We start from the raw sequence: 15,637 nt of genomic DNA, 5'->3' as shown, positions 1-15,637 counted from the left end.
GGAAAGGTAGGGAGGGAAACATCGATGTGTGAGAAGAAAAATATCAATTGGTTGCCTCTTGCACGTGTCCCAACAGGGGACTGGCCAGCACCCCAGGCATGTGCCCTGACCGGGAATCGAACTGGTGATCTTTCAGTTTGCAGGCTGGCACTCAGTCCACTGAGTCACACCAGCCAGGGCTATTTTTGAATTTTTGATAGCAGTCATCCTGATGGCATCTCATTGATGGTATATCCTAAGGTGGTATCTCATTGTAGTGTTGATTTGCATTTCCCTAATGACTACTGATGTGGAGCATATTTTCATGTGCTTATTGGCCCTGTCTGTATCTTCTTTAGAGAAATGTCTGCTAATATCCTTTGTTTTTTATTTGGGTTTTTTGTTGTTCAGTTGTAAGACTTCTCTATATATTCTAGATATTAATCCCTTATCAGATACAAAATTTATAAATATTTTCTCCCATTCTCTGGGTTGCTTGTACTCAATTGACTTTTGAAGAACTAAAAATTTTCAAATAGTCCAATTTGTGTATTTTTCTTTTGTTGCCTGCACCTTTGGTGTCATATGTAAGAAATCATTGCCAAATCTAATGTCATGAAATCTAATGCTCTATATTTTCTTCTGAGTGTTTTATAGTTTTAGGTCTTACATTTAAGTCTGATCTATTTTGACTTAATTTTTGTGTATGGTGTTAGGTAATGGTTAGACTTCATTTCTTTGCATGTAGATTCCAGTTTTCCCACCATTTGTTGAAAAGACTGTCCTTTCCCACTGAATGGTCTTGGTACCCATGTCAAATATCACTTGACAATGTATGTGAAGGTTTATTACTGAGCTCTCTATTCTATTTCTAGTCTACATGTTTGTCTGTATGTCAGTACTATGCTGTTTTGATTACTATGGCTTTGTACTTGTTTTGAGATCAGAAAGTGAGTCTTCCATCATTGTTCTTTTTCAAAATAGTCTTGGCTCTTTGGGATCCCATGAGATTCCATATGAATATTAAGGGGAGTTTTTCTATTTCTGAAAAAAAAAAACCCTTGCTGCTGAGATTTCGTTAGGGATTGCCTTAAATCTGTAGATTGCTTTGGACAGTACAGACACCTTGATCTTAAGTATTGCAGTTCATGAGTGTATCTTCCATTTGTGTCATCTTTACTGTTTTATTATAGTTTCCAGTGTACATGTCTTCCAACTCCTTGGTTGAGTTTATTTCTGAGTATTTTATTCTTTTTTGATGCTATTGTTAATGGAATTGTTTTCCTAATTTTTTCATTGTTAGTGTATAGAAATGCAACTGAGTTTTGTCTAAGTTTGTATCCTGCTACTTTGCTCAATTCATCTATTAGTCTAACAGTAGGGTTTTGTTGTTGTTGTTTTTTGAGGAATCTTTAGAGCTTTCTACCTATAAGATTGTATCATCTGTAAACAGATAATTTTACGTCTTCCTTTCCAATGTGGATGCTTTTTGTCTTCCCTGCCTAATTGCCCTAGCTAGACCTTCCACTATGTTGAACGGAAGTGGTGAAAGCATTCTTGCCTTGATCCTGATCTTAGAGAAAATGCTCTCACTTCTTTACCATTGAGTATAATTGGTTGTTACTGGTTTTTTGTATATGGCTTTTATTATGTTGAAGCAGCTTCCTCCTATTCCTAGTTTATTGAATGCTTTTTATCACTAAAGGATGTTGAATTTTACCAAATGCTTTTACTGCATCGATCGAGATGATCATGTTCATTTCTTTATTGTTAATGTGGTGTATTATAAGTTCCATGTTGAGCCATCCTTGTATTCCAGCATCAAATCTCACTTGGTGTGTAATACTTTTAGTATGCTGCTGAATTTGGTTTTTGAGTATTTTGTTGGGGATTTTGCATCAATATTTATAAAAGAGACTAGTCTGTAGTTTTTTTAGATTTATTTATTTATTTATTTTGGTATGGCTTTAGTATCAGGGTTATGCTGGCCACGCAGAATACCTCTTCAACTTTTTTGGAAGTTTGAGGATTGGTATTAGTTCTTTAAATTTTGGTAGAATTCACCAGTGAAGCCATTAGGTCCGGGCTTTTATCATATATTTACTACTGACAATATCCTTACTAGTTACAGGTCTATTCAGAGTTTGTTTCTTCTTGATGTACTCATGGTAGGTGTTGTGTTCTAGGAGTTTTTCTTTTCCTTTTTAAGGTTTATTTACTTACTTTTAGAGAGAGGGGAAGGGAGGGACAAAGGGAGAAAAACATCAATGTGTGAGAGACACATCCGTTGGTTGCCTCTTCAATGCCCCTAACTGGGGACTGGCCTTGCAACCCAGGCACGTGACCTTTTGGTTCATAGGTCAGCACTCAGTCCACTGCAGCACACTAGCCAGGGCTCTTTTTCATCTAAGTGATCTAATTTGTTAGTGTATAGCATTCTCTCATAATTCTTTTAAAATTATTAGAAGTCCAGTCAAGATGGAGGTGTAGGTAGACATGACTCACCTCACTGCACAACCATAAGAAGGAACACAACTAACTTAAAAACAAAAAACACCCATAACTGCCAGAAAATCACCCAGAAAAATAGCGAGAACTATACAGAAGTCTGACAACCAAGGATTTAGAGAAGCTATATTCAACTGGATGAGTAGGAGGGGTGGAGACAGGGAGATGGGGAGTCGGGGAGGAAAGGACTCAGTGTGGTGGTGGTGAGCGGGGGTGCAGAGAGGCGGAGGTGGCCAGCAGAATGGGCAGCCCCACATTCATGTGGGGTGGACAAAAATCAGAGAGACACCTTGTCAACAAGCGAGCCCATTCCTTGGCCAGACCGTGCAGCCCAGGACTCCAGCACCAGAAAAAATAAAGCCTCATAACTTCTGGCTATAAAGCCAGTGGGGCTTGTGGCAGCAGAAGAAACTGCTGGTTTCTCAGGCAAGCCCAGAATGTACGCAAACCCACTCGCCCTGGGAACCACAACTGGGACAGCAGCTGGAGGGGCACCAGTCACATACGGGAAGTGGGTGAAGTGCCTGGAAAAGGGGCGAGGGCCAGGCAAGCCCCCAGAAGTCAGCCAGCAGCACTGTTCCCTCTTCAACCCCCCCCCCACAAAGCCATGGTTGCCCCCACCCTGGTGAATACCCAAGGCTCTGCCTGATACAACTTAACAGGTGCGCTAAAATGCAATCAAAGCAGCTCTACCTAGCACACAAGACACAGGGAGGCTTTCAAATACAGATAAAGTGCTTTCCAGACAAGGTAAAGCTAAAGGAGTTCATCATCACCAAGCCCTTATTATATGAAATGTTAAAGGGACTTATTTAAGAAAAAGATCAAAACTATGAAAAGATCACAAGTATCAAAAGCTGAATCTAAAAAAACAATGCAAAAACAAACTAAACAAACCAGAACAGGAATAGAATCACAGATATGGAGATCATTTGGAGGGAGAAGGGGAAGAATGGGGGAAAAGGCATAGGGATTTAGAAGCATTAGGTAGGTACAGAATAGACAGGGGGATCTTGAGAATAGGGTAGGCAATGGAGAACCCAAAGAACTTACATGCACAACCATGGACATGAACTAAAGGGGGCATATCGCTGGAGGGTAGTGGGGTACCAGGTGGAGGGAGGCAAAGGGGGCAAATTGGCACAACTGTAATAGCATAATCAATAAAATATACTTTAAAATTAAAAAAATAATAATTTCTTTTCTCATCCAAGGACATTTTTCATTGGTCCTAGGAAGAGAGGGAAACATCAATGCAAAAGAGAAGCACGAAGTGGTTGCCTCCCATACATGCCCCAACTGGATTCAACCACAACCTAGGTACGTGCCTGACTGGGAATCAAACCTGCAACCTTTTGGTTACTGGATGACACTGCAACAGAGCCACACCAGCCAGGGTTTGTAATCCTTTTTATTCCTGCAGTACCAGTAGAAAATTCCCCACTTTCTGATCTTAGAAATGAGTCTTTGTTTTAGTTCATCTAGCCAAAGGTTTGCCAATTTTATTGATCTTTTCAAAGGACCAAATTTTGGTTTCATTAATTTTCCCAATTGGTTTTCTCTTCTTTTTCATGTATCTCTGCTCTAATCTACCATCTCCTACCTTCTGCTAGCTTCAAGTTTAGTTTGTTGTTCTTTTTCTAGTTCCTGAAATTGTAGTTAAATTGTGGACTTAAGCTCATTAAAAAAAATTATTTATTGATTTGAAAGAGAGAAGTGATCAATTAGTGGTTCCACTTATTTATGCTTTCATTGGTTGATTCCTGTATGTGCCCTGCCCAGGGATTGAACCTGAAACCTTGGCACATTGGGATGACGCTCCAGCCAACTGAGCTACCCAGCAAGGGCTTATTTTGTTTTGTTGTTGTTTTTTTTTTAAGTTAATAAATTTGTATTTAAGGAACTTCACATGTTCTAAATTCCTTCCACTGCCTTATTTCCTCCTCAGTTTGAGTCTTAATCCCTTTTCATTTATTTTTTTGTTTTTAATAAAAATATGGAACGCTTCACGAGTTTGCATGTCATCTGTGCGCAGGGGCCATGCTAATCTTCTCTGCATCGTTCCAATTTTAGTGTATGTGCTGTCGAAGCGAGCACCAGGCCTTGTTTCTCAACGTAAGCACTCATAGTTCTAAATTTCTCCCTTCATACCACTTTGTGTTCCATACACTTTGGTATGTTGCTTTTGTTTGTTCTTTATGTATTTTCTTATTTCTCTTGTGATTTTGTCTGTTTCATTGGTTACGTTAATTTCTATAAATGTATGAGTTTTCCAGTTTTATTTGTTGATTTCTGACTTTACCCAGTTGTGGTCAGAGATGATGCTTTGTATAATTACCTCTTTAAAATCCACTGAGACTTCAATTGTGGCCTAACATATGGGTAACCTGGAGAATGTCCCATGTGCACTTGAAAAACTTGTATAGTGTTGTTAGGTATTCTGTGTAGGTCTGTAATAGTCTATTGTTCTCTATTTCCTTACTTATCTTCTGTTTGGTTGTTCTATCCATTACTGAGTGGGGTATTACAGTCTTCAACTATCACTGTAGAGCTATTTCTTCCTTCAGTTCTGTCCTTTTGTGACTCATCTATTTTGCTAGTCTGTCAGGTGTGTAAATGTTTGGAATTGTTATATCTTTTTGCTCTACCATTTTGCATTCACACAACCAAACTAAACCAACCAAACCAAAATACTTAAATAATATTCGTTAAGTCTCATCTGATCTCTCTCAAAACAGCCCTGTGAGGGATCAACATTCAGAGATCATTATCCCTCTTACACAATGAAAACGGAGAATAAGAAAGGTGAAGTGTGACCCAAGATTTGAAAACAACACCCCCCCCCACTCTCAGGAGAAGAGCAAGGAGGCTTTGAAAGTTAGGTATATGCCACTCGGTAATTTGTGACTCCACCCCTATCCCCCACTGGGAATCCAAGCACATAAGTATATGTACAGCAGTGAGGATTAATAAAAAATCTCACCCCTGTACCCCTAAACTTGCCCTAATAAATCTAGTCTTTGATCTGGTCTGTATCCTAGTTCAGTACCAAACTGTTCTCTCTCTATCCGATAACCAGTCTCCATTTAGATTGCAAATGAAACAAGGCTCCCACAAAGCTCTCTGGGGCCAGAAGTCTCAAAAACACAAAGGGAAAAAGCCAATACCAAGAATGCTATAAACATTTCATTTTATTTATTTTTTTTAAGAAAGTAGCTTCAGAAAAAGAGGAAAATAATCTAGATCATTTATTCATATATATATATTTTAATAAAAACCTTTACATAATCTTCATGCATAAAGCCCCAGGAGTAGCCATGTTGCCTGCCTCAAGCCGTTACCTGGGGCTCCCCATAGTTGTCAGCAGTGCTGCGAAGGGCCCCTACCTGCCCCCGAAGCCTGCCTCAGCGATGGCTTTACCTTCTGGGACTGTAGATGGAGGGTGGAAAATGCTTTGGGCTAGAATTTGTTAGTGTACGGTATTCTCTTTTATCCAAACTCTCAGGCAAATCCAGAGAGGGGGCCTAGCAAGATGACTAAAAACCAGGGACCAAACTGAGTTCCAGGAGCTTCCCAGAGACATGGATCTGTGATCAAGGGCTCCTGCACAGGGTGGTGGGGAAAGTTCTGTGTTCACAGCACATTCAAGGCAGGAACAAACGAGCCTTGAAGACCCACTGCTCCATGGCAGGCATTCACTTCCACCCTAACCAGTCAGAAAGACCCTGCTCTGCTTCCTAACTCAATCCAACCCTCTTTTGACTCTTTAACTCAGGGTGAACTCATCAACTTACTTAAGAGACAGATTCTCCTTGCTTCTGTAGACAGGTCATCTGTTATGAAAGTACAGCCTTAGACCGATACATTTGTCCCATCATCTAACCCACTCCTACAGAGTCCTAGTATCAAAGGGCTGGGGTAGGGTTAGGACAGTAGACTGGCATGGAGGGTCACAAGGTCCAGAATGGCTGAGTGTAGAAAAGGATTCCCTGGTTTGAGGGGATTCTAGCAAAGGCGCTTGGTTGACCATTTTAAAAAAGATCTTGAGGATGGTAAAAAGAGACTTGGCTTCTTTTTGGGGTTCCAAAAGCCCTTATGCTATGTTCTGTATTAAGGAAGCCAGCCCTGATCAACTGCAGGACGCTCCTTGGGGCAGCAGGATGGGAGGGTGGATTCCAGTCACCCCAGAGAATGGCTAACAGTGCTCATCAACTCAATGCAGGAGACCTCTGTGTGGTGAGTGTGAATGACCATGTGAGTGTGGTGGGAGGAGCCTGGGGCTCACTGGCTCCCAACAGTCAGTTCTTGAAGAGTCAGTTCTCGAAGGTAGGACTGTGTGAGGCTGCGCAGCTCCTCCAAGGCATAGTCCTCAGGCATGGGGAGCCGGCCAATGTGGGGAGCCAACAGGCGCAAAGGGACTTGCTGAGGATCTGGTGTTGAGTCAGAGGTTGCGTCAGGGGCATGCTGAAGGCTCAGTACCACCCGCAACAGGTTGGCTACACGTTTGGCCATGTCTGGAGAGAAAAAGTGAACACTAAGGATGGAAGGTGGGGAAGAGTGGGCACCAGGGTGTGTGTGTGTGGGGGGGCAGTGCAGGGTATGCGTGTGTAATAATCGTAAAGGCAAGAAGCAAGGCAGAATGCAGGGAGAGGCTAGAGGCTTACCTGACTGAGCAAGGCGATCCTTGGCATTGTAACACTGGATCTGCTCTACCCGGTTGCACAGTGAGGTCACTTTGGTTTGTAACTGCTCCAGCTCATAACCTGAGCACTCTACCTACAAAAAAGCAGTGAAACCAATTAGGCCAAGAGGAGCTCCCTCACCACAATCTTATCCATAGACTGACTACGCAGAACTCTGAAACAACAGTGAGGTGAGGGAAGGGAAACCCAAGAAGCTGGCCGGCAGCGCCATGTCATCCCCACCTGCCTACCTGCTGTGAACAAGGCATGGTGTTAGCAGTAACGCACACCAGGAAAGTAATATAGTGTACAGAGCCTCGGACTGGGCAAGTCTTGAGATCAGCATGTTACTAGTAAGCTCTAACATGACACCAAAAATCTAGACAGCCCTGGCCGGTGTGGCTCAGTTGGTTGGAGCCTGTACCATAAACCGAAAGGTCGTAGTTTGATTCCTGGTCAGAGCACATACCTAGGTTGTGCGTTCAGTCCTTGGTTGTGGTGCATACAAGAGGCAACTGATTGATATTTCTCTCCCTCTCTCTAGCCCTTCCTCCCCCCTTCTCTAAAATCAATAAGCATGTCCTTTTGTGAAGATTTTTAAAAAATCTAGATAAATCTGGATTCAGAGAAATGGTGTGATTTTTTTAAGAGCACAGTTGATAAGAAGTAAAACCCAAACTAGCATTTAATTTAGGTCTCCTGACTCCAACTTTGCAGCCCTTTGCTCCCTGTCTAGCCTCCTTCTATGTATTGTGATCCACTCCTATGGCTCCAATTACTATCAATGTGCTGATGATCCCTCAGTCTTTATCTCTAGCCTAACATTCCGCTCTTCCATCCCCTTTGCCAGGGCATTGCCCTAGCTCAGGTTACCATTATTTCTCACTTGAAATATCTTAAAAGCTTGATCACAATCCTCAGCATCATACCCTCTATATCCTTTTTCCTATCATACTGTAGCCAGAGTCATCTTTCTAAAAAGAAAATGTATACTTTCCTTCTGAATATTTTCCAGCAGCATCTTAATTCTTACTTGTTCCATATAGTATGACTTTTGGTTAGTCCCCTGCTCTCCAACTCTGACATTAAACCATTTACCTACTAAGTCTCCTATCACTTCCTACTCCTCCAAATGACTAACTTAACCCTTCCAAGAAGTATCTCTCATTGAACCCACTTTTGGGGGGCTTTGCAGAATCTACTAGTTAATGTCTATACAAGTACTTTCCTTTTCCTCCACCGGAATCCAGTCTTTAACTTGACTTTAAAAAATGGTAAACAAGATAAGACAAGGTCTTTACCCTCATAAAACTTGGAAATAAGAAATAATATCAGATAGTAATAACCCTTGAAGAAACAAGCCACGCAGATATTCGTACAGGGGGGTGTGACAGACAGAAGCTGGGTGACTGCTGGGGGTGGTCAGGAAGGCTTCCTTGAGGAAGGTCGTATCGAAGTGGAGACCTGAACCACAAGAGGAAGGTCAAGCTTTCTAGGCAAAGAGCATAGCTAAACCCCTCCCAAGGTGGGAATACACAGGCAGTTTATGGGGTGAAATTCAAGGTAAAGAGTAGAGTAGAAGATAAAACTGGAGTGGTTTTATATAGCAAGGGATTATAACCAGGGGTCCTTAGAATACAAAGGATCTGTGGTCATACAGGACGAGTATGAGCGTGGAGTTGAAGGGTAGAATAAAATAAGGTCTGTTGGAAACACGAGTACTTTAGTGTGAGTGGGCCGGGCTGGTAAGGCTGCAGTGTGGGTTAAGAGTGGTAGGAGTTAAGGCAGGAGTGAAAAAAAGGGTGTAAGTCTTTACAGGGGCTGGAACACCTTCATGAGTTTGGTTTTTGTGCTGTCAACAATGCAGATCTATCCCCAAGACATTTTAATGAAGACGAAAAATGCAGTAATACTTACAATTTTAAAACATACCAAATGATTTGTGAAATAATTATCCTCACCAAATCTCTGACCTTATTGTTTCTCAACAGTTTCTCACTGAAACTAAGGCTGGACAAGAATAGGAAACTGACTACAGACAAACTGCAGGAATGTCTATCGTACCTACTATTTAGTAATAAACACAAAAAAGTGTTTTTAAATTCTGATATGGCTGTCAAGTCAAAATGGCCACATCAAATTAGCCTCATCAATATATCCCTGCTGTCTCTGTATCTCTAGTGCCGATGAGCTTTTCAAGTCGTTGCTCAGGCCTGCTGAGGTCTCTTTAAGGGCCAAGGGAAAGAAAAACCAGCCAGTGGTTTAAGGAACTCAAATACCTGCTGTATATGGCGGATCATTTCAAGGACCTGAATATAGTCCAGGTAAACAAGGCCAGATGTTTCCCAGTCCTGAATTAGGCCGCTGCGCTCTGGAGGTGCCAGGTCTTCCAAGAACCCCTTCAGGTAGTCATAGTTCTCATTAATGATGGCATCTGAAGAACAAAATATTAAGCACTATGTTCGCACAAGTATATGGTTCCCAAAAATGCCCAGAGGAAGGACATGGCAGAAATCCAAGATAGGAAAGAAGGGAAAATACTTTTGGGTCAGATTTGAGAATTTCAAGTAGATATTTTGACATTCTCTAAAAATAATATGAAGAATATCTGGCTTCAGTTCCCCAAATAGATATTTTTGATGTTGCTGAATAAAATTTCCTAAGTAAACAAAGCTTAACATAATGAGCACACATCAGGAATATTCCTGGTGAATGATAACGTAACAATATTGCCATCTACCCCGCCTCTCTAGCCCCTCATTCTGGCCAAGCCACGCCTGCACAGAGAGCTTTCACAAAGCGTGATCTGATTCATGCCTGCCACGTTCCATACTGACCATCACCTCTGGCCTGACTTGTCATGGAGTTCAGGTTGGAAGAATCTGGGTGACTCCAGGACACACAGGCCTTAGAATGAAGCACTCACCAGAAGCTAAGTGCCGGATGACGAGTTTGTGGCAGTGGTTCCAGTGACCAGCTTTAAATAAATAGAGGGCCTCCAAATGCCTGTTGGATTCCACGTGTGCTCGCACTGCTTTGGCTTCATGAATCCACTCGGCAGGCACACAAAGCTTCTGGGTCAGGAAAGTCTCCTTAGCCCAAGATTCAGGGGTCTCCAATAGCTGGCAATGCCGGGTAAGCAGCTCTCGAACCGCCTTCTCACGCATGCTATAGGAAGAAATAAGTCTGAACACTAATATTCTAGGGAAGGTGGTTACTGCCCAGAAAAGGCTTTCCCTAGCTAAGATCTCTCCTTTATTCCCTTTCTAACAATAGGAGATCCAGGACTGGGATAGGGAATTCCACACTCCACAAAGCAGTCCTCTGCAGTTCATTTCTAACCTTCTCCCTTCTCTGTCTCCCAATGGTCTCAGTACAAGTAAGCAAAGTAGTTGTAGATCTCTTCGAGGTCCTTGTTTTTTACTTCAAAGCCATCAGCCTTCCTAATTTTTTCTACAACTTCTAGATTTAGGCTAAATTCACTCTTCTCCTCTCAAGGTCCCTTAAGGAGAGTCCTTTTCTGCCTGGGCAAAAGGACTAGCAATTTAAATTTCAGCCCTAAATTATTCTCTTCTTAGATTCTTTCCTGAACTCCAAGGCTTTTCAAGAGTTCCATCTTACAAATGCCTCCCCCTGGCCACCCCCGGGGAATGAGCTCTGCGTCCCCACAGCCCACTCTGAATCATGAGTCACCCAATCAGCCTGCCTTTTACCATGTGAAATTCCCTAGATGTTTAAATTAACTCATCGAGAGAGTCTGGGTCATTTTGCTTCCTGGTAAGGGAAAAGCAAAATTCCTTAAAGGGAAGGCTGTACTAGATGCATTATACTTTTACTTCTTTAATCTCGTTGACCACCCTCGATAGGGATTAATAACTATGTTTTACAGATTACGAAACTGAGGCTTGGAGAGTATGTTTACCCAAAGTCAAATGTAAGCTTTACCCCAGGTCAAAGTGAGTGTATGGGGGATCCAGAATCTAGGCAAGTCTGACAACAAAACTAACTTCCTTCCACGCCATACAACATTGCAGATAACAGAGAATAGTGATTACGAGCATAGGCTTGGGGTGTTTTGAGTTGGAAGCCTCCCTCTGCCATTTACTGGATATGTGACTTTGAGCAAAAATTATTTAATCTCACTGCACCTTGGGTTGCTCATCTGCCCTAAAATAAGTAAGAGTGTCTATCTCCTAGGTTCATTATGAGCACTGAAGGAGTTAGGGGCCCGCCCTCCCTCCTGTCAGCCCACTGCATCACCTCATGGATCCACTGAGGCATCTATTCTGCATACAGTAGTCCCCCCTTATCTGAGGGGGGTGTGTTCCAAGGCCCCCAGTGGATGGCAGCAATGGTGGATAGTACTGAACCCTATATATACAGTTTTTTCCTGTACATGCATACAGTTTAATTCATAAATTAGGCATAGTAAGAGATTAACAATAACTAATTACAAAAGTGAAGAATTATAACAACATACTATAATAAATTATGTGAATGTGGCCTCACCCTTTCTCAAAATATCTTATTGAACTGTACTCACCTTTTCACTTAAAAGAAGCACTTCATGGCTTCTCTCTGGCATACCAAATTATACTAACCACCACTCTTGTGCTTCAGGACCATTATTAAGTAAAATAAGGAACACTTGAACACGAGCAGTGTGGCGCTGCTGACAGTCCGTCTGCCAACTGAGACAATTGCTAAGTGACTACCAGGTGGTGGGTGGCGTACACAGCCAGACAGCGCGAGTCTTCGTCATGCTAATCGGAATGACGCACAATTTCAAACTTATGAACTGTTTATTTCTGGAATTTTCCATTTAATATTTTTGTACTGTGGCTGACTGCGAGTTAACCATGGAAAGTAAAACTGGGGATAAAGAGGGTACTGCTGTAATTCTAAACGTGCCACTCAAGTGAACCTGTGCTGAAATTAATGGGGTTTCCCCATCTGTGCATATCCTTTTCTTTCCACTTAATCATTTCATATCCAATTTCTACAGGTTCCCTGAATCTTTCTAGAGATTCTCTGCAGTTCCCAGAGATCTCTTCACCCTTCTCAGACCACTAAGAGGTCTCACAATAAACAGTAAAATTTGAGTACTCAATCAAAGGCAGTTTCATTTCTAACTTGTTCACACGAATGTACAGACACTCTGGGCTGTGGGTTGAACGGTCTTAAGGTTTATCCCAAGGTTGGACCCAAATATGTACATTCTAAACACTTGCTGAACTCAACCCTAAAAGACTGATTCCTTTGGCTCTACCCTGCAGTGTAACATAAATCCAGTGGGTTTGATGGCTTCTCACTCACCTTGAGTTTTCTATGTGGAGGAGGACAAAGATGGCCCACTCCCAGAGCCCCTCACTTTCCAGCTGGCCAGCGTAACTGGCCTGCAGCACACCCTCACACTGCTCGGAGAGATGAGTGTAGTGAAGAGCCCTCAGCATCTCCCACAGGTGCCAGCTTAGGCGGTAGTCCAAAGGATCTGCTGTTACGCTTCGTGGCTCTAGCAGCTGGTTAAGATCATAATGTCTGAAAAAGAGAGCAGGCTGAGAGTTACCATATCCAGCCAGAAGACCACCTGCACTGAACGTCAGTTGGCTTTGACTAGAAGACCATAAAGGTAGCCACCTGAGAGCAGAGGCATTTTTGCCTCAAAGTCTCCCTCTGAGACTGCTGTTATCAATCTACCTCTAGGTTCAGCCAGATTATGGATCACACCAAAAAGACAAGAAACCTTCTCTTCTGTGGCTGTGATCTAACAGGTTTGCTGGTATTTGTTTGGTCTATATATTTTACCATCTTCACCCAGGGAGTCTCCACAGCTCTCACTCTTCCATTCATTCATTACAGTGTTGATTACTTTTCCTATTAACCATTTAAAAAATACATACCTTAGTATTTTTCAGATTGTTCTATCTGAAGTTCTTGGAGTGCTAATTCTTTGTCTGAACGGCTAACTTAGTCCTCAAGACTAATAAGCTATAGTCTATAGCTTGTAATTTTTACCTTTGATTTTTGTCTACAGTTGGGTATATTTTCCCCCCATTGATTTTAGAGAGAAGTGGGGGGAGGGATAGACAGAAATACATTGGTTTGTTGTTCCACTTATTTACGCATTCATTGGTTGCTTCCTGTATGTGCCCCACCAGGGACTGAACCTGCAACCTTGGTATATTGGGACAACGCTCTAACCAACTGAGCGACATGTCCAGGGCAACAGTGGGTGTTACTGTTTCTACAGAAATCCAGGTGCCCTGGGTTTTGAAAGTGTCCCTAAACAGAAATTTTATTTTCTTTTGCTGGATGACTGGTTCATGTGTTAAAGTTCCTAGCTTGGAATTTTCAGATCATTAAGAATGTGTATAAACTAAGATTCCACACTTGTAAGTTTTAAAGGTCTGGAGCTTAGATTACCAGTAACTTTTCACTTTCATCTAAGATCCCAGACATTTTGTAACTTCCTCATACTTCCTTGAATAATGAGTAATTTTTCTTGGCCAATGCTATCAAACTGAACTTTGTGCAATGATGGAAATGTTCTATAACCTGACTTGACTAATGATAGTCAATAGCCATGTGTGGCTCTTCTAACACACAAACAAGGCTAGTGTGAATAAGTAACTAAATTTTAAATTTTTAAAAATTTAAATTTCAATTCTACCTTTCATTAGAATAAGGCTTTGGTTTCTTTATTGCTGGCACCTTGAGATATCCCTTTTATCTTCTTTTTTTTTGACATTAAAAAACTGACATACAATAAACTACACATCACCTCCAAAACTTTTCTTTTGCCCCTCTGTAATCCCTCTCTTCTGCACCTCCCTATAACGACTCTTCTCAGCCAGCCACTGATCTCCTTTCTGTCATTATAGATTAGCTTGCAATTTCCAGAATCTTACGGAAATTGAAATCAACAGTAGGTACCTATTTAACCTTTTTTGTCTCTCCTCTTTTAAAACTAAATAAAATTATTTTGTGATTCACTATGTTGTTGCATGTATCAACAGTTCATTCCTTTTTATTGCTGAGTAGTATTCCATTGGCTGGATATACCATAATTTGTTTATTCATTCAATGTGGATGGAAATTTGGGTTGTTTCCAGTTTGGGATCAATACAAATAAAGCTGCTACCAACATTTGGCATATGCTTTCATTTCTCTAGGAGTTGAATAACTGGACCATATGTATGTAGGTGTATGTTTAACTTTTTAAGCTACCTGTTTCCCAAAGTGCCAGTATTATTTTACATTTTTCACCAACAGTGTGTGAGAATTCCAACTGCTTCACATCTACGATGACACCTGGAATAGCAGGTTTCTTTGTTTTTCAGCCATTGTAAGGTGGGTAGTGGCACCTCATGATGGCTTTAATTTGCATGTCCCTGTCCTCTATTGATGCTTAACATTTCCATGGTTTGACATCCAGGTCTTTGGTAAAGAATCTGTTTAAATATTCTGCTTATTTTTTAAAAGACCCATTAGAGCCATTGTTTGCTTTCTTATTATTGAGTTCTGAGAGTTCCTCATTACATTTTAAATACAAATTCTTTACCAGATATATGAATTGCAAATATCTTCCCCCAATCTGTCTTTTCATTCTCTTAACAAGTTTTCAATGAGCAATAGTTTTCAATTTTGTTGAAGTCCAATTTACCAATTTTTTTTTTATGGATTGTGTTTGGTGTCTGAGAAATCTTTGCCTAACCAACATTTGCAAAGATTTCCTATTTTGTTTTCTCCCAAAGGGTTATTCTTTTAAGTTTGACATTTAGGTTTACAATCCATTTCAAACTAGATGAATAACAGAACTAAACAATGAAACCAAAACCTGCAAATAGACTAATCAAGAAATAAAAGAGAAAAGACATAAATTACTAATATCAGGAAAGGAAGAAGCAGAGTTAGAGTTCCTAAGGATAATAAAGAAATGTTATGAATAATTTTATGCCAATACATTTGGTGACTTTGGTGAATTAAACAAATTCCCTAGAAGAAACAAATAATCAAAACTGACTCAAGAATAAATAGAAAACCTCAACAGCCCTAAATAAATATTTTAAAAATTGACTTTACTGTTTTAGAACTTTAATAAATCAGACTTTATAAAAATTTCTGCTTAATTTTTGTTGTAAAAAATAAAAAATCAAGCACTTGTATTAAACGAAAATAATTGCAAAAACACATTTATAAATGAAGAACTTATATCCAGAATATGTGAAGAACTATTACAACACAATAAGAAAACCATATAAAAAATGGGCAAAGATCTGAACAGCCACTTTAGCAAGGAAGATAATATAGATGATAAATAAGCACATGAAAAAATGTTCAATCATTAGGCATTAGGAGAATGCAAATTAAAACACAATTTTAGTTATATATATTTTACCACAATAAAAGACTATTATTCTACAATTAATATAGTTAAATATCCTATATATTTTTTAAAAAAGATCTTA

The 15,637-nt window shown here is 40.6% G+C and overlaps 1 protein-coding gene and 1 non-coding gene across 5 annotated transcripts in view; both read right to left on the bottom strand.

The window, feature by feature from the left end:
- Window positions 1-4,477: 4,477 nt before the first annotated feature.
- On the bottom strand, window positions 4,478-4,584 carry LOC112316120 (U6 spliceosomal RNA). The gene has a single exon (XR_002975962.1). It is a non-coding gene; the product is annotated as a U6 spliceosomal RNA (small nuclear RNA).
- A 1,076-nt stretch (window positions 4,585-5,660) lies between these two features.
- NUP98 (nucleoporin 98 and 96 precursor) overlaps window positions 5,661-15,637 on the bottom strand; it is a 110,153-nt gene continuing 100,176 nt past the window's right edge. For all 4 annotated transcript variants that reach the window (XM_053923692.1, XM_053923693.2, XM_024572806.3 and 1 more), the window contains 5 exons: window positions 12,486-12,707; window positions 10,096-10,337; window positions 9,449-9,603; window positions 7,152-7,263; window positions 5,661-7,001 (listed from right to left, as the gene is read on the bottom strand). In XM_053923692.1, the coding sequence (XP_053779667.1) occupies window positions 6,769-7,001; window positions 7,152-7,263; window positions 9,449-9,603; window positions 10,096-10,337; window positions 12,486-12,707 (964 nt within the window). In that variant the 3' untranslated portion in view covers window positions 5,661-6,768. The remainder of the gene's footprint in view (window positions 7,002-7,151; window positions 7,264-9,448; window positions 9,604-10,095; window positions 10,338-12,485; window positions 12,708-15,637) is intronic.

This window comes from Desmodus rotundus, chromosome 5 (genome assembly GCF_022682495.2).
Source record: "Desmodus rotundus isolate HL8 chromosome 5, HLdesRot8A.1, whole genome shotgun sequence".
Lineage (NCBI taxonomy): Eukaryota > Metazoa > Chordata > Mammalia > Chiroptera > Phyllostomidae > Desmodus > Desmodus rotundus.
This window is presented reverse-complemented; position numbering and strand designations above follow the sequence as displayed.